General features: G+C 34.1%; 1 protein-coding gene across 1 annotated transcript in view; it reads right to left on the reverse strand.

The window, feature by feature from the left end:
• LOC144972755 (cadherin-87A-like) overlaps positions 1-20,362 on the reverse strand; it is a 79,639-nt gene that overhangs the window by 31,708 nt on the left and 27,569 nt on the right. Inside the window, exons 16-24 of the mRNA XM_078914355.1 lie at positions 20,238-20,305; positions 9,340-9,463; positions 8,747-8,866; positions 6,321-6,466; positions 5,416-5,497; positions 3,771-3,843; positions 2,331-2,509; positions 1,319-1,445; positions 721-869 (exon numbers count right to left, since the gene is read on the reverse strand). Of these exons, the coding sequence (XP_078770481.1) occupies positions 721-869; positions 1,319-1,445; positions 2,331-2,509; positions 3,771-3,843; positions 5,416-5,497; positions 6,321-6,466; positions 8,747-8,866; positions 9,340-9,463; positions 20,238-20,305 (1,068 nt within the window). The remainder of the gene's footprint in view (positions 1-720; positions 870-1,318; positions 1,446-2,330; positions 2,510-3,770; positions 3,844-5,415; positions 5,498-6,320; positions 6,467-8,746; positions 8,867-9,339; positions 9,464-20,237; positions 20,306-20,362) is intronic.

A 20,362-nucleotide genomic window follows, 5' to 3' on the forward strand; every position in this document is an offset into this window, starting at 1 on the left:
AAAATGAGAATCTGAATATTTTTTATATCACATTGTGAACCTAATTTCATAAATTGGGCTATTTGAAAATCAAGTTTTTGTTTTTTGTTTTTTGGATGTTAATTCCCTCCTCCTCTAGAACTAATGTAATTAACTTTTTAAAAAATATGTTTTGTTATATGCTGACTGGCATAAATGAATGAAAAAAATTAGTTCACTGATTAATAAAATGTGAGCTGAGCTTTTATATAGTGCAATATCCACTAAATGTGCTCAAAGTGCTTTACAAAGTGACCCTGACCACAGCAACACGTAACATGTAGAACAAGACATGATGCCTGTTAGCCAATATTACATTTTTTTCGGACAGAGACAACGCTGTTAACGGCCAGGCACTCATTTCACACCTGAGGACAGTGAGAAAATGTGAGTAAAGAACCTTTTCCAAGGACTCAACTATGTGCCGAGCGAGGCTCGAACTCAGGACCTTCCGTTCCGAAAGTGAGTGTCATACCACTAGACCACATAGCCACACTAATGTAATTAAATGATAAATAACTCATTTACTATCTGGGCGGATTATTATCTATATATAAAAAAACAAGTCAGTAATCCCATAATCTGTAAAAGAAAACAAACAAACACCCCCCCCCCCCCCCCCCCAGATTTCTGTTGCTTGAGAGCACTTCCCAGTCAACAAGGAAGATAAGCTAGGTAGGTAAGAATATATTATAAACAAACCTTGTAATTGTATCGATTGGTGCTCGTCAGCAGGTTACCCGCCCCATTCCTGGCACTGATTGAGTTTTCCTGGATGCTGTAATGCAAGTCACTATTGCCGTCAATGTCCTTTGCTTCCACCGTCGTTATGACAAAATTCACTGGTTTCTCTGCATAATAACCAGAAAGAAAGAAATAGAAATGCAGTGGTTTTTGCTCCACAATTCCTCATTAGCAGGAAGCAAAGCAAAGAAAAAAAATAAATTATATATATATATATATATATATATATATATATATATATATATATATTATATATATATATTATCCATGTAAGCATATTGCTAAACAAAAAATATTATACAGTAGTGCATGGAAAAAAGGGACAAACCAATGCAGAGAAAATTGATCATTATATTGGTAGTTCTAAGGGGGTCCTGATATGCCATGTATTATCATTCCCTACTGTACTGTGCAAATATATGATGCCCCAATCAACCAAAAGAACATATCAATTATAGTTTGCTTAAATCAGTAATGATGAGAAATTGAGAACATGACCTATGTCAAATAGATAACCCTATATAAATAAATAAAGGTAATTTTTTAGTCCTCAAACCTTCATCCACTGTGGCAATATAGATGGTTTCCAAGAATTCTGGGGGTTTATTGTTGGCATCTTTGATATCCACAGTCAATGTAGCTTCGTCAAATAATTGAGGGGCACCTCCATCAGAGCCTATAATCTAAACAAAGAGAAAAAAAAACAAAAAACAAAAGCGATTGAGAGTCATAAAGTCCACAGTGCCAGAGTTAATCCCTGTTTTTGAATCATGAAGTGAATGGTAACAACTGCAAGCAACCATCTGCAAAGAAGTATGATCTATTGAAACATCGTAGATGTTAAAAAATTATAAGTTAATGTATAATTTATAGTGGCGATATTTTGGGACAAAGACAGTGATTCTTGACATCAGGGAAACCTCCAAATTACACGATAATCTCAGAAAGGATGAAAAAAACATGTGTACCTTTTCAAAGTTCTAATCAGACGGCTATTTAAACAGGGATTCACATTTGGCTGGCCTCATCTTATTGATTTCCATGTTTTTAGGCAATGTTTTTTGATGTAATAAGCAGAAGTGTTGAAATCTAAAGATATATCATTGGATCAAATGCCTCAAAGAAATAGTACGAAAGAATTAAACAGGAAACTAGCAGAAAATGGCCCTTGTAAGCTGTCTACAGCCATCCAAAGTCTCACCTTGACGTTGAAATGATAACACGGCCGAAAATGACAATCAGATGGAAAACGCACAAGAAAAGATGATTTACAGAAATAATGAATGAAAGAAAAAAAAAAGATTAGAAAAAAAAGAAATTAAAAAAAAAAAAAAGAAAAATAAATAATTTTTTTTTTTTTTCATTTTCACAAAAATAACAAAAATATGCTCAAATATGACTGTTTCTCCAATAGGGAAGGACACAGCTGGGCCAGCAAAAAAAGCAAATGTTCACGAACAAAAGCCATAGAAGAGGAAAATTAATATAAAGGGATAAAAGAGGCCAATCATAATATCACAACAATGTTAAAAAGCTTCTAAAAACAGCATGCAAAAAGAGTCACATACCTTAATCGTATAGAGTTTTCTCTGGTCAAAATCTAAATTATGTGGATCATTGACCGTGACCCTTCCTGTGTTTGGATCGATGACAAAGTTGTCAAAGGCACCCGACGAGATTCTGTAAGTGATTTTACCAAACTCTCCCTTGTCTCTATCAGAGCCCAAGATTGTAGCAACCAGAGTGTCTGAAATATATTTTGTATAACAATACTTTTTGAGATGTTTGACAAATAAAAAAAGAGCATAAAAATGTTTGGGATTACAAAAATTAAATAATAATAACACTTACAAAAACAATGTTTAAAAAATGGGCAAAAAGTAATATAACGACATAACAACAACAATAATAATAAAAATAAAAAATAATAATAAAAATAATAATAATAATAATAATAATAATAATAATAATAATAATAATAATAATAATAATAATAATAATAATAATAATAATAATAATAATAATAATAATCATAATATAATAAATAATAATAATAATAATAATAATAATAATAATAATAATAACAATGTTGACGATGATGAATCCCATTTTATTACATATTTGAATAGAGCCACCATTTCTAAACAAAATACAGTTTGAATTTTGTAGTTAGCTTAATAATGAGAAAAGATGCTCAAATTTGACAGGAGGGTGTGAACAATGAAAAAACAGAGAAATCGCTTAAAAAGAAACACACATGTTTATTCCAAATTGTTTAAAATACAATTACATTATCATCACAGTAGCATTTGAACACCACATTCATACTGAAAAATACAAAACATGAATCCCTTCTGTAACACGAACAAAAGATTTTGAATTTATTTCTCCCATTTTGGCACTTCTTGACTTTGCGATATGATAATTTGGGAGGCGGAGGCTCGTGTGTTGTTTCATCCTCGCTGTTATATGGTCTAATGGTATGACACTCACTTTCGGATTGGACAGTCCTGGTTTCGAGCCTCACTCAGCACATAGTTGAGTCCTTGGAAAAGGCTCTTTACTCACATTATCTCATTGTTATTGTACTCAGGTGTAAAATGAGTACCTGGCCATGAACAGCGTTGTCTCTTTTGGAAAAAAAAATTATAATTTCACCTGACAGACGTCATGTCTCGTTCTATACGTTATGTGTTGGTCAGGGACCCATTGTAAAGCGCTTTGAGCATGTCTAGTGGATAATGCACTTTATAAATGCTCTATATGTAAGCTACTAAATAAGCAGGAAAAAAAATGTAGTTTTCTCTGAATTATGAAAGTGCGACTTAGCAAAATTTGGAAAGTCAGCTCTTCATCTCATTCCGAAAGAAAGTCAGAAATAGACCTACAAGGTAAAGGAGTAATAAATGTAGGTTGATTGAACAACAGCAAGAATTGACTTCCTGGCCGTCAAGAGAGATTCACCACCACCCCTCCCCCCCCTCCTTTCTCTTCAATACCAAACTCACCTGGTTTCACTAATTCTGACACTTCATTGGTGTAAAACTTGGGATCGATTACGGGTTTGAAGTTGTTTTGATCCTGAGGAAAATACAATACATGAACAAGATCGGCATTTAAATTTTGGAATATTTTGGTGCAAACAAAGACTTGCTTGCTTAGTTCTCATCGAGCCATGGGGTGCATAAGGCCTCAACTAATGTCTTCCATTTCTGTCTGTCGGCTGCATTGACATTGATGTTGTTCCACTTTAGGTCATCCTCTTTAAGTGGATCTTTTCCAAGTTTCTTTAGACCTGCCTCTCCGTCTTTTGCCATCTGACGTCCAACGGAGACAGGTTCTTGGCAGAGCAGTCGCCTCCATTCTGGCAACATGTCCAAGCTATTTCCATTATAGTTGCCGCTATGCTCACTGTATCTGTCTTTTCTCTTAGAGTTTCATTTCTTATTTTGTTAGGTCAAAACATTCCTAAAATTCTTCGGAGGCCCTTTAAAAAAAATAAATTCCAATTTATTTGTTAATTTGGTTGTTACTTTCTAACATTCGCTGCCACACAAGAGGACTGAAAGGACGTTACTCTTGAACAGCTTCAGTTTAGTATTGGCCTGCACTTCTTTTAGATTTCCAAATTTCCTTCAGCATTCCAAATGTTTGATTTGCCTTGCATATTCTATGTTTTACATCTTTCTCTGAGTTTCCATCATTTGTTATTTTTGATCCTAATAGATCCTACAATTTTTGCTAACATCAGGGCTTGTCAACAATAAAAAAACCCACAATAATCAAAGGGACTTGGAAGCTATACTGATAGAACACCCAATTTTCATGAAGATGGACTGCACTTGAATCTACAAACAGTCGAATGCATGTTTTTCTCTCTGATACAACCAGCATTAATTGGATAAGCTGGTTCCCAAAGTTAGATCTAGTAAAATATTAATTGCTTCATAGCAGCATCCCATCAAAAGGGTAGCAAATAGTTTCATTTCAAATTGTAGAAACAATGATCAAGAGTAGCTCGTATGATTGAGAGCAAAAAAAAAAAATAAAATACATAAACAAATAAACTACACATGCAAATAACGGTGTCTGCTTCTTTAACAGCCCCATGGACAATATTGAATAATGCCATGCAAAACAGACAAAGGTGCCCCACAAAACAGACCTAACGAATAATAGATATGCGTCATGGTCGCAACATAATGATAGAGAAAAAATATATCGTAAAGAAAGACCAAGAGGAAATAACAGTTATCATACTTAAAATTTTCTTATCACAACTGTGAGTCTTTATATCGACGATGACATAACTGCACTGGCAAAACATAAAGTGAGTAGAAATCTTATAAGGCTCGGTAAAACCACAGGTTCCTTTTTTCATTTCCTTTTTTGTTGTTGTTGTTGTTTTTCAGATTTTTAATCCATTAAAAAGATTGCGAAATGTGCGAGCTTTAAAGTGTCAAAATACAGAAAGTTTTAGGCCAACGATGTGCCTTGTGATCTCTGCCAAAGGCTCACCACAAGAACCTCGCTATAGACTAATGCAAAGTATAATTTAACTAGCTAAATACTTACAATAACATTAATAAGGTTCCACACAAGAACCTCGCTATAGACTACTGCAGAGAAAAATTAAACTAACTAAATACTTACAATAACATTAATAGTGACATTTGTATAACTCTTGAGAACATTAGGCCGGCCATTATCTGATGCTTCTACTCTCAACTTGTAACTGGGAGGAGACAGAAGAAAAACACCTGGTTAAAAATTCATCAACATTTTAAACGTTGTTGAAGTGAGTCGGTCGACAAATTGTTGTATGACAGTTTGATGCCTTCTTATGGGAATCTGCCAAAATATGATTTAAAAAAATCAAGACCAAAATAGAAAAAGAGAAACAAAAGTCAATTGCAATGCGATCGTTAAAATACTAAGATATTCATTATATTTGTTACCAAGTATAACCAGATTCTCATTCACACCTGCATTGAGGTAAGCAAATTGTTTGTTTTTAAGGGTTTTACGGTGTTTGTAACACATTTAGATCCTATTAGAGTAAATAAAAAGGAAGAAATTGAAATAGTAAAATAGTTCTAGAATTTTAATTAATGCACCCAGGAAAAAGTAAGACGAAGGGGAATTGGTTCAAATAGAGAACAGATGTAGATTCCAAGAGCACAAGATCGCCTAAATATCTCATCCTGACACAAGCACAAGCTCCCTCTAAGAGGAATACACTCAAATGTTAACAGAATATATCCAAAACAGATAACATAACTAACAAAACATACCAGAGAGATAATTTACAAAGGAAAAAAAAATCATCTCTTAAAACTAAGACAAGACTTTTGACTGTTAACTTCTAAGCTAAGGACCCAGCAAGAGACAGGACAAAACCATGCAATCCCATTCCAAAACAAAGACAGAAAACAGACATAAGGGGATAGAAGACACAGCAAGTGACCTTCTGCCCATCATGGGAGGTCAGAGGACCCCACCCAGAACGAACTATTTCTGTAGAATTCAATCTAAAGATATTTTCAATATGGACTTACATTCCTTTGTCTTTTTCTCCATAATTAAGGTTTCTTTTGAGAGTGAGAGATCCCGACGTAGGGTCAAGATTAAAAGCATTATCAGCAGTCTGCCCTTCAATGATTTTATAAGTGATTTGTCCGGTGCCCTCCTCAGTGTCAAAGGCCTGGAATAGGAAAGCAATAAGGCAAGAGATAGGGGTCATGTTCATGACAATGATAGTGGTGACGATAATGATGATGATGATGATGATGATGATGATGATGACGGTTATGGTGATGATGATGATGATGATGATGATGACGGTGATGATGATGATGATGATGATGATGATGATGATGATGATGATGATGATGATGATGATGATGATGATGGGTATGACATTAGCCATGGTGGTGGCGGCGGCGGTGATGTTGTTTGAGGTTTGTTTTACGTTTTAAGGGTTTTCCGGCACTTGGGACACAGTAAGGTCATTTCACGCAAAGAAAAAAGGAAGAAAATGGTATTTTCAAAGAAATTTAAGATTTACAATAAAAAGAATTCTAGTAATGTCAGATAAATGGGAAATGGTTCAACTGGAGAACAGAAGTATATTTCAAGAGCACACTATCAGTGTACTTAGTTTGAGATCACCTAAAAGTCTCATTAAGACACAAACACATGTCCCATCCAAGAGGAACACGCCCAAATGTTTACAAATCATGATATTGATATTCAAAACAAAATAATATACCAGTACATAACAGAGAGATGATTACAAGGAAAAAGATAGCATATCCCCAAACAATAACTATAAATTTGATTGTTTCTCTTCCGGCCAAGGATTCCGCCCAGGGTCATTAGACTTGACTTGACTTAGATGCCTTTCGCGTCTCGACTGAAAGATCGGGTCGCCTTGGCTGTTTCCAGTATTTCCTGTGTGAGGTGTCTCCAATATTGCCGGTCCTCTGCTAGGGTTCTCAGATTTTCAAGGTCCCCTGCCTTTATGAGACTAATGCTTTGTCCAAGTGTTGTGAGGTTTTTGTTTAGGATCACAGGGAGTGTTGTGATCGGTCTTCCTCTGAAAAGGTTCCCGTGTTTTTGGAAGTATCCCGACATGGCTTGGTTAGCTGGTATGTTTTTGTCCCTGCGTAGTATGTGACCGAAAAGTTGCCATCGTTGTTGTAAAATGTCAAGGGAGATTGGTCTTTCTTTTGTGATCTTATAGAGTGATTCATTTGAGATCTTTTTTGGGTATTTGATGTCCAGTACCCTTCTTAGCTGTGTGCGATGGAAGGCATCCAGATGTTCTTCTTCGGATTTTGTCAACGCCCAAGTGCTGCAGTTATACAGAAGTACCGGATTTACAAGAGCACGGTACAGTTTCAGTTTGGTTTTTCTCTTTATTTTGTCACCTCTAATCCATACATTGGTGAGTTTACTGAGTGTGGCGTTTGATAGCTGTTTTCTTCTTTGTACATCCTCGGTGTCTCCAATTAGTGAGCCGACTTTCTTTGTTCTTTTCCATTCCTCTTTGTTCCTCGATATTGTTGTAAATTCGGTTTTATTGGCATTGACTTGGAGGTTATATTTCATGAGGGTATTTTGTATGATGTCTATATTTGCTGGTGTTGATCCAATAAAATCGACATCATCTGCATTTCTCTAGGGATTGCATTCTCAATATGAGTCGTTGGTTTTGGAATGACTTTTCGAACTTCTTTCAGAGCGTGTTCTAAGTATATTGTGAACAGAATCGGGCTCAGACTATCTCCTTGGGGGACCTGTAAACAACCTGCGCCCAATAAAATTACTGAATACCATAAGAAAAACACTGTCAACTATTGTCCTCAACAGAATTAGACCGAAAATAGAAAAATATCTATCACATAGCCAAAGCGGGTTTCGCCAAGACCGAAGCACATTGGACGTTGTATGGACACATAAATGGTTGGCAGCAAAGGCACTCAAAGAAAACATATCCATAACAATAACCGGAATCGATATGTCCGCAGCCTTTGATACGGTCGACAGAGGAAAACTTTTGGAGATATTAACAGACATAGTAGACGAAGACGAGCTCCGAATAATCCGATTTCTCCTCAGCAACACAAAGATACAACCAAGGATATACGGGGCCACAAAACAGACGCAGTTCGAAAGTAACATCGGGACCCCCCAAGGTCATTAGAGAACCAAGTAAACTCGTTCCAAGACAAAGACAGAGAGCAAGTTGGAAAACAGATAAGAGGATAGAAGACACAGCATGTGCCTCCCTGCCCACTATGGGAGGACAAAAGACCTAAGCCAGGTTGTTGTTGTTGGTAGTGATGATGATGATGATGATGATGATATTGATACTGGTGCTGGTGATAATGATAATAGTGACGACGACGACGACGACGATGATGATTATGATGATAATGATGATGATGATGAGATGAATTCAAAGACGCCAGCAACTCACCTTGATGTTGATAGGCGTAAGGAATGTCAGCTGGTCTTCATTTACGGATGTCAGGTAGAAGGGTTGTTCAAATTCTGGGTACAGGTCATTATAATTTTCCACTTCAACTGTCACTTGCACCTGGACAAATGAACCAATGATTACGCAATCATTTGAATCTTTTCCCTCCCCCCCCCCTTCTCTATCTCTCCACACTTCTTCAATCCTCTCTCCCCCTTTTTTCTCCCTCTCTCTCCACCCATTTCTCTCCTTCCATCTCTCCTCTGACTATTAATCTCCACAATTTTCACTCACTTCTACTGTTATGACCCATACCTACCTCTCTCTCTCTCTCTCTCTCTCTCTCTCTCTCTCCTCCCCTCTCTACTCATTCTCCACCTACCTCTCTCATTCCCTTTCCTTCTATCTGTCTGTCAGTAAGTAAGTAAGTCAGTCAGTCAGTCAGTCTGTCTGTCTGTCTATCTATATATCTACCTATCAACCTATCTATCTATATATCCACCCATCTATCAACCAATCAATCAATCTATCTACCTATCCATCCAATCATCTATCTATTTTCATACTACGTGAGTGTTATTCAAATTTCACACCTGGCTAGTTTGTCCATCTTGACCATTGTCTGCGGCATACACCAAGAAAACATAGAGAGGAGTCTTTTCAAAGTCCACTCTGCTCACAAGTTCCAACACCCCTGTCCTTGGGTTAATGTCGAACCTGAGCAAAGGCGAATAAGGACTGAGTTTAATAGCAGTAAAAATAGTCAACACTTTTTTCCCCATACAACACTTCTTTGAGCAATTTTTGCGCTCTCTAGTATATTTGTTTGTTCTACATTACGCATCTATTTTTAAAACTCCTTGTACAAATGTACACATACACACTAAAACAATCAAACAAAATATCAAAATCAGAGAAGCTCAGGAAAATAGTTTGAGAATATAATATGTAATTATTTTTTTTTCAATTAAGTCATTTTGATAGCTTTAATTGTACTTTCGTTTTAGACATCTAATTCACTAAAATAATGCTGATAAGTAAATACACGGAGACACAAAAATTGCTCATTCGATCAATGATAATGAAAAAAAAATCAAGTTACAAAGATAGCATTTCGAATAATTATAATAAGGCAGTTTACATATTTATCTCTTTAACTTCTTTTTAACTTAAAAAAAAAAAGAATTGAAGAAGGCAGCGTGAACGTATTTGTGCGTTGGAAGAAGGATATTAATTTGAAGCAAAGCAAAATGTCCACAATTTTAAGACAATCGGCAAAAATTACATTAGAATAAAATATGTTTTAAAAAATTATTTATAATTTTTTTTCTAAATTTTAATGATTGCTATAAATCTTTTCCTGACACATCTAACTTAACAATAAGAAACTCAATGGTAAAATTAATGGATGATAGATAAATAAATAAATAAATTAATATGTGAAAACTGTCACCCTCTAGGGACATCTGCTCAAACAAATAATTCAAAGGAATATAAGGATATAAAAGTAAATAGGTATGTCATATCTATAAATACATAACATTAAATACTGTTTTTGTTTAAAAAAATATAGATGCAGATTATACAATGCATATCAAATTATAACATAAGAGAAATATGTCTTAGATTGTTAACAAAATATTTAATAGTTAATGGTTATATGTATGATTATAACTAATTATGACTCGCAATTCTGTAATACAAAAGCTAATTTCAATTCTCAACCTTGTAACAAATTAAGAACGAAACTTGTTATCAAAAAAGTAATTGGAAAAAAAAATGCAAGTTAAAAATATAATAATTGTTTAATGTTTATAATTATGTTCATAAGGATTAAACTATTATTTCATTAGAGACGCAAAATGAATGTATACACCTAGTTGTGACAATGTCTTGGGTTAAATATTGCCGCTTAATAACATTGTACATCATCCATTAGAAATTTTTGACAAGTTGGGGTCAATCTAATCGATAGATCTATGATGTAAAAAATGCGTTTCGTGAGTGTTTGGTAGACAAGTTGATACCTTTTGTAAAACAAGGATGTAATTAATAAATAGAATAAAATTCCCTTTATTACTCCTCGGGGGTCCCAATAGCACAATTAGTAGAGCACTCACCTCACACACAAAGGAACTGAGATCGATCACGAGTGAAGATTTTTTTTCTGACCACCCTGTCCACCCAGCAGTGATTAGGTAGCTAGGTATGTTAGATCTGGCAGAAAGTACTTTGCAATAGACTAGTGTCCTATCCAAATGGTAGCAAACATTTGATATTGTCCATTTCACGCTCTAGAAACCAGGATAAATTCCAGCTCCATGAGCAGAATGGCTCTCGAGGACTACTTATTAATCCTTGGTGGTGGTAATTTCTCTTTATGGTCGATATCGAGAGAAACTGAGATAACCTAGGCACAGTGTAATAGGAATTAAATTTCTTGCACAAAGAAAAACGAAATGATGACAGCCGGGTTCAAATCTGTGTATTCTTGTTGGAAGTGCAATACCTTATAAACTCTGCCATATATATATATATATGTGTGTGTGTGTGTGTGTGTGTGTGTGTGTGTATGTGTGTGTGTGTGTGTTGGTTCGTTCATTCGTTTGTCCTGGACAAAGGGTATAAGAAGAAAAATGAAATAGTAATCAATTATATACCTTTCACCACAACACAATAATGATCAAAATAATAGAAATAGTTCTGATATGTACACCGAGACACCAATCTTAATCTAGGAAATAATAATAATAAAATAATCGTGCAGGGAGACACATTTCTAAATGCTGAAATAGTAATTTTTTAAGGTGGTGAAATACATTAATTTATAAACAACGAAAACATACTCGTTCCATAAGTCGTTAATTTATTCATATGAATTATATTATTTAAAATATAGAAAGATCTATTTTGGCACTCTTCAAAATGCATTTTTGGCCTTTAAACTCTTTACACTAATTTACAGTCAGGATTCAATTTTCCTATATTACGATGACATGGTCTTTTAACCTTTTACAGTCAGGGTTAAATATTACTGTAGCATGACGTCATGGCATTTTAACGCTTTACAGTTAGTGTTAAATTTTACTATCGCATGACGTCATATTATCTTATTGTTTTTCCTATAAGCAGAAACAGCTATGCAATGATACCCGAATCAAGTTGCTTTTACAGCTCTCTTGGTGAAAACGGTAGGATCTGCATTTTATAATCAAAAGAATAATTGGAGAATTCATAATTTGACAAAACGTCATCAACTAACTATCCGCTACTGAGTCAGATTTGACTGCACTGAGTGATAGTCTTTATAACCCATGAGAAATAATCGCAGTGCTTCCACGTGGATCTAAACTTGCAACCTTACTGACTAAGAGAGAGAGAGAGAGAGAGAGAGAGAGAGAGAGAGAGAGGAGAGAGAGAGAGGAGAGGAGGAGAGAGAGAGAGAGAGAGAGAGAGAGACTTAACCACAATACATACATTGGCGAACTTACTAAACCTGCTACAAAACGTGTTAAATACGTGTAGTCTACAAGTGAGTAAATATTATATCATTCTTCTGACATTCTATTTCAGACATGACATTTAGGTTAATATCTGTCTTCAGTGATTGGGTGTTAGAACAAACATTACACGAATTGACATTGAGTGATTGGTCTTCTTCAAACTGTCACAATTGGACAGTGGGGCTATCAAACTGATATCAAAATGAAAATGGTGAATGAGCACAATTAGCCTTTTATTCAAATATTGTGGTATAAAATGAATATATTCTTAGAGGGGTGGGGGGGGGGGGGGGGGGGTTAATAAAGAGAAATAAGCACAAACTAAAAAATAAATCTTGTTAACAATTTATTTTATGACAAAAAATAATTCCTACTGGATGGTCTTGGAATTGAACCTGGTGTAATACATATCTTGTAATGTACACGTTATTGTTATAGTAGTGGTTACCCAGAGCCAAAATAAAGCCCCATGGAACTGGAGGTAATCCGGGCTTTTGTATCTTTGAACGGGTGATAGCAATTGTCTGCTACCCTAAAGATAGCACATTAATCTATCGCAAAGTACTTTGTACCAGGTCGAACAGACCAAACAATGTAGCTTTTTTATACAATGACTACTCGAGGTCAAGAGAGAATTCATAATTTGACAAAACGTCATCAACTAACTATCCGCTACTGAGTCAGATTTGACTGCACTGAGTGATAGTCTTTATAACCCATGAGAAATAATCGCAGTGCTTCCACGTGGATCTAAACTTGCAACCTTACTGACTAAGGAGAGAGAGAGAGAGAGAGAGAGAGAGAGAGAGAGAGAGAGAGGAGAGAGAGAGAGAGAGAGAGAGAGAGGAGAGAGAGAGAGAGAGAGAGAGAGAGACTTAACCACAATACATACATTGGCGAACTTACTAAACCTGCTACAAAACGTGTTAAATACGTGTAGTCTACAAGTGAGTAAATATTATATCATTCTTCTGACATTCTATTTCAGACATGACATTTAGGTTAATATCTGTCTTCAGTGATTGGGTGTTAGAACAAACATTACACGAATTGACATTGAGTGATTGGTCTTCTTCAAACTGTCACAATTGGACAGTGGGGCTATCAAACTGATATCAAAATGAAAATGGTGAATGAGCACAATTAGCCTTTTATTCAAATATTGTGGTATAAAATGAATATATTCTTAGAGGGGTGGGGGGGGGGGGGGGTTAATAAAGAGAAATAAGCCCAAACAAAAAAATAAATCTTGTTAACAATTTATTTTATGACAAAAAATAATTCCTACTGGATGGTCTTGGAATTGAACCTGGTGTAATACATATCTTGTAATGTACACGTTATTGTTATAGTAGTGGTTACCCAGAGCCAAAATAAAGCCCCATGGAACTGGAGGTAATCCGGGCTTTTGTATCTTTGAACGGGTGATAGCAATTGTCTGCTACCCTAAAGATAGCACATTAATCTATCGCAAAGTACTTTGTACCAGGTCGAACAGACCAAACAATGTAGCTTTTTTATACAATGACTACTCGAGGTCAAGAGAGAATTCATAATTTGACAAAACGTCATCAACTAACTATCCGCTACTGAGTCAGATTTGACTGCACTGAGTGATAGTCTTTATAACCCATGAGAAATAATCGCAGTGCTTCCACGTGGATCTAACCTTGCAACCTTACTGACTAAGAGAGAGAGGAGAGAGAGAGAGAGGAGAGAGAGAGAGGAGAGAGAGAGAGAGAGAGAGAGAGAGAGAGAGAGAGAGAGAGAGAGAGAGAGAGACTTAACCACAATACATACATTGGCGAACTTACTAAACCTGCTACAAAACGTGTTAAATACGTGTAGTCTACAAGTGAGTAAATATTATATCATTCTTCTGACATTCTATTTCAGACATGACATTTAGGTTAATATCTGTCTTCAGTGATTGGGTGTTAGAACAAACATTACACGAATTGACATTGAGTGATTGGTCTTCTTCAAACTGTCACAATTGGACAGTGGGGCTATCAAACTGATATCAAAATGAAAATGGTGAATGAGCACAATTAGCCTTTTATTCAAATATTGTGGTATAAAATGAATATATTCTTAGAGGGGTGGGGGGGGGGGGGTTAATAAAGAGAAATAAGCACAAACTAAAAAATAAATCTTGTTAACAATTTATTTTATGACAAAAAATAATTCCTACTGGATGGTCTTGGAATTGAACCTGGTGTAATACATATCTTGTAATGTACACGTTATTGTTATAGTAGTGGTTACCCAGAGCCAAAATAAAGCCCCATGGAACTGGAGGTAATCCGGGCTTTTGTATCTTTGAACGGGTGATAGCAATTGTCTGCTACCCTAAAGATAGCACATTAATCTATCGCAAAGTACTTTGTACCAGGTCGAACAGACCAAACAATGAAGCTTTTTTATACAATGACTACTCGAGGTCAAGAGAGAAGAAGGAAATCTGTAGACACCAATTAATGATTCTTCTCTATCACAACAGAATTAAACAGACCATAAGTGCACAAGATGCTTTAGTGTAAAAATATGTAATCGCAAACTTATTATGGATGTTGGAGAGTGAGTTGAAGTCATTATTCGCGTTATTTGCTATTAATTTTGACATAACTATATTTTCATTCTGTTACATGACATCTAAACATGCACATTTCCTTGCTGATGAATTATAACATGCAAAATTTGCAAGAACATTCTTTATCTATAACTTCTGATATCGACAGGTGACTAAATGTCTCACTGAATCACACATGTCATTGTAATACTCGGGGTATTATAATAAAGAAAATTAAGTCCATTATTCAAAGACTTCATAGCTTCGCGAATTAGAGAAACAAAAGGTTGGACGGCAATCAGTAATTATTAAACACAGACAGGGAAAATTAATAATTAGAGGAAATCATACCTCACCAATTATTTTATTAAGTTGAATCTTATAGACAATATCTAAGTATAATAAAAAAACTTACAGATATACATTTCTTCACGATTGCATGGAAATAAAGCAAAATGGCCAATTATTCATGTGATACTAATTACAAATGGAAAAATATTTGCCACTCTGGAAGGTAAAAGAAAGAGCAGAAAGATTATCAAATATAGGCTACTACGACTTATGACTGATCGCCAATGATGTACTATTATTTAATTGCAAAGTAAAGCAGGCAAATGTTGCTGTCTTGTCTTCAAATTAAGCAGACAACATCAAAATGACAAATCACAATGTAAAAAACATACAAAATAACTTAGACAAATAAGTAAATAAATAAATATGAAGGGATAAATATATGAATTAAATAAAAAAAATTAACGAATAAATACAATAAATAAACAAATTTATCAAATAAATAAATACATTAAAAATATATAGCAAAGAATGAATTTCCAACCTCAAACGAGTAAAGATGGAAATAATTACAAAATCAATTATGTGACCATGTGTCATGAACCTAATACTAACAATTGAAATTTAAGCTTTTAACTTATCAAATTGAAATTGAAAAAGATCCCCCCATCGGGGAGATTGAGTTTAGTTTCGCAACTTGACCACTGAAACTTCCCTATAATTCTTATTATTTTGGCTTTAAATTCATTTTTTCTCCGAGTTCAATCCGACATATAGAGTTCAATCCGACATATACTGTATGGACACAGTGGGTCACATATTCCAAGATCAAATGTTCAACATCTCCTGAGTTGATGACGAATGATCAATAGGGACAACATAAAATATTTTACAGGTAATACATACGCGAAAGCTGGAATCCTGCACGCTTCAAGTTCGTCTAGAGAGCATTTTTATATCTCCCTTTAGCGTGCATGATTTAACAACTATTTAGCGAAACAAATCAAAACCCTAGACACAAATCTTAAATAATAAAGACATGTTTCTTTCATTATATGAAATCTACAACAAAATAGTATTATTCAGATATGTCACTGACATGTTCTAGATATCCACAGTCTATCATTAAGCATCTAAATAACAAAAAGCTAGTTAAACGACAAACAAGCTCTTATATCATCACAGTGGGGATGAGGCTTATTGATCAAGTTTAGTGCATAAGGCAACTACTAACATTATTTATTCAAATGATATCCCGGTTACGGAAAAGGGTACCATACCATGTATCATATATATATAACATTCCATGATCATGCTATCTATTTCAATAACACTTGGGATCGGGTTTCGTTCATGTTCTAGTTAAGGTTAAGTTTTTAATGCTTCTGTTTGATCAAAATTAGATGGGTACCAATACTCTTGTTAACAAAATAAATCACTAAACAAAATACAATACTTAAAATGATATATCAAACAATGCATAATATATGACAAAGTCACAGTCTATGACATTTTCATTACTTATCAAATTCCTTCCATAAAGAATCTTTCACTAGGCTCTATATTGTCAATTGGTTTTGAATAAAATTAAATTATTCATGAAATTAATTTGTCCCGACAACAAATTTGTGCCATTGTTGCTGGTGGCCTTTGCGCTTTCATGGGGAAGAATCAAGTTCTGTATGTTGTGTAATAATAGATTGAGAAAAAGATTGGTATGTTGATCCATCCACCAATACATTTCCTTTGTTGTGATATGATCACACGGTAAGGTGTCATTTTTAGAGTATATAAGAGTATCTGATACAACGGTAGCATAACAATCCACACCGGCAACGATTCCTAATCTACAAAGTAAATAAATATTATCATCTATTTTGTTGTAAAATTGGTTTAGCATCAAGGATGCTGGTGCTAATGATGGAAAACGAGAAGAGGAGGAGGGGAGTAAAAGAAGATGAAGAAGAAGAAGAAGAAGAAGAAGAAGAAGAAGAAGAAGAAGAAGAAGAAGAAGAAGAAGAAGAAGAAGAAGAAGAAGAAGAAGAAGAAGAAGAAGAAGAAGATAAAAACATCATCAATATCACCATTATCTTTGGGTATTTCTATTCTTGATAAAAAACAACATCATTGTCAGAAAGATTACATTACACGAAATGAGTAAGAACTATAAAAACATGTATCAGTTATTTTGGAATGGGTTTTTATTAGTATTATCACATTATGAACAGTGTGATGAATGTTATTTTTCCTCTACACTTTTCAAAGGTGACACACCTCCATGAAGCAATATTCAATTGCCAAAATGAATATGGAACTAATTGCGCCCTAGGGCCACAATATAAATTGATATTTTATCTGCTTACCAAATCGGTGTGTAATCTATCATTAATCTAATCCATCAAAAGGAGGACGAGCTAGAACTTAACATTAAACTAAACCGCGATTCTTTAGCTTCTTTTTGTGCTTTAATAAAGACTTATTATAAGATGTACATGAAACACATTTTTTTCATTTTGGGCATTATCATTTAGCGTAATAATAAAGTATACTTATATTAGCATGGACATTTTAAGAAAGAAAAGAATTAAATTTATTGGAATTTCACAAATATAAATGTCTGAAAAGATAGATCAATGATTTTTACTCATGTCAGAAAAACCTTTTGTTTTAATCAATGGGATTTGATTATGACTTTAAACCGCTTCTAAGAGGTGGGTCACAACATAGTTTTAATCAACATTAAATGGTGACGGAACTGTAAAAAAAAAAACGATTAATGGTTTATACAGTCAATTTCTTCAAGAAAAAATCCTTTGGCATTTTAAAAAAAAAATCTTTCAAGCTACTGATTCAACTGAAGATACCGAGGCTTTTTTTTACAAGTTAAAGATCATGCTCAATAAAAGATAACTTTTAGGATAATGCACAATTTCAACTTATTTTCAATGAAATTAATCTCTTGCTTTAATAACAAACAAATTATAAAACACTTTTAAATAAATATTAACTATAAAGATCGATATATACCCTCATTAAATGACTAAAAACTTTAACATTTACAACTTTTTCCTTTTTTCTAATGTGATACAGCCTAGACTAGCACCTGTCGATACAATGAACACTTAATTAACTACAACGAGATGTGACATTCAACAATACACAGGTGGTAACATATTTACTTATTCCTCCAATGATCTTCGTCCAGATCATCCCTGATCAAATGGCAGAAAATATGTTAAGAAAAGCAAAGAAAAATATGAAAAAAAGTCTGAGCAATTCATGTAACGTATTGGGAATATATTGAAGCAAAGGTAAATAAGTAAAAACAAAATCAATAAGAAAAAAAGGTGAAAATGTTATATACTTTGGGGAAAATGAATAATATCTATAATAAACGTTTCGATCATGCAAAAATAAATATTAAAGCCCTTCTCATTGTAGAGCTAGCCCTCAAATTGATTGTTTCAAAACAGTTTCGTTTCAGATTTTTGCCACTTTCAACAAAAAACAACTGATGCACCTCTATTTTTAAAGTACGCTTGTGATTAAACTATATGAGACAAAGTCTTTGAAACTTTGGAGTCACAAGAAACATTTCCAACGCCTCCACGAAAATTAAAATTCATGACTTTTCACTTCAAAGAGAGGCAATAGCTCTCCTTAATAAAAACCAAGAACAGACTGTCATTTTTTTTTTTTTTTAGCTTTCAAAATCCATGGTGAGAAATTAGGGAGCAGGCAGCGGTGTAAGAAAAAGATCTGAACAAGTGTGTATATGAAACGGCGAGATGTTTTTTTTTCTTGTATTTTTCTTTCTTGCTTGTCTGGCACCGTTTCATACACACTTGAAAGGGCAAAACAAATCTTTTTAATTATTTTTTTAAAAATTCGATACTTTGAAGAAAAATGAAAAAAATAATAAACAAAAATAAATCTAAACAAACCTTTAAAAAAACATATTGTCATTAGCCACGTTGAATGAAAGACTGGATGTGTGAAATACCTTTTGTTTATATCAACAGCCCATAGTATTCACACCTCAAGATTTCAGACTTTTCTTCATGCTTGTTGTGATATACACTGCTACAAAATGGTTCTAAATATAAGACAATAATCCATTCTGTAGAGAGGCTCTGACGCTACACGTTTCTGTAACCAAGAAAACATTCACTACCGAATGGGCTCACTGACTATCTGATAATGTTGTCTGGTTTTGGTCCCTAATTCAATCCATTGCAATTCAACTTTAACATAAGTGAACTCTTGAGTCACCTCTCCAGTTTAACTTTAACAAATCATTTCGATTCACTTAGGTGACATCTTCCTGAACTGAACAATGCAGTTAAATTTCAAATAAACCTCCTCTCTTGTGTTCAAATCCCGCCGTTCTGATTCAAATGCAAATGGTTTACGTACAATGCTAATCAGTATTTATGGAATCAATAAATCTACCAATGAAAGCTCGAAATAAATCTCATTTCATGTTTCAGATTCACAGACCAATTTTTGACAACGCCATAAGAAAGCAAACACAGACTCAAACCAAGCTGTAAAATTTCATCTTAAATAAAAATAACATCATGACCATAATCCTTATATAACCTTTATAATAAAAAATTTCAAAATACAAAAAAGCAAATAATGAAAAGCTGAAAATGGTGTAAGCAAAATTGACCACACATTTTGCAGTGGCTGAAAATAGGCTGGGTTAATCATTTTAAAGATTTCAGGGAGGGATTAATATGCATGGCAAAAAAAAAAATGAAATAAAAAATTAGTTCTCTATGCTACTATCATATTTAATGGTTCTTTCGTACGTAAGCAAATATTTAAAAAAAACATGGTTGTTATTTTTTGAAAGTGAATAAATAATGTTGAAAAATAAATTAAGTACTATACGCTTATTCAATAATTAAATAAATAACAACAAAAGATTGTGCTCATAACTAGCTATTTTTTTCACCTCTCAGGTAAAAATCCCGACTCCAGTGACTTTGTGTTCGTCATTTTAATTTTCATCATTAAAAGAAAAACTTTTCATTGACTCTAGTCAATTGGGAAAAAAATATTTTTAAAAAGCAATTCCTATAACGTTTCCAACATTAAGAGAAATGCTCATACATACTTGTTTGCATTGCCACCTTCCAGACTGAAGGTAATCCTTCCATTCTCTCCTGAATCGTCATCAGTAGCCTAGAAAAAAATAAGCATGAATGGTTTCTCTGTTGCAAGACTTAAATGATGCTCATA

Source organism: Berghia stephanieae, chromosome 5 (assembly GCF_034508935.2).
Source record: "Berghia stephanieae isolate SIO BIC M18660-M18661 chromosome 5, UCSD_Bste_1.3, whole genome shotgun sequence".
Lineage (NCBI taxonomy): Eukaryota > Metazoa > Mollusca > Gastropoda > Nudibranchia > Aeolidiidae > Berghia > Berghia stephanieae.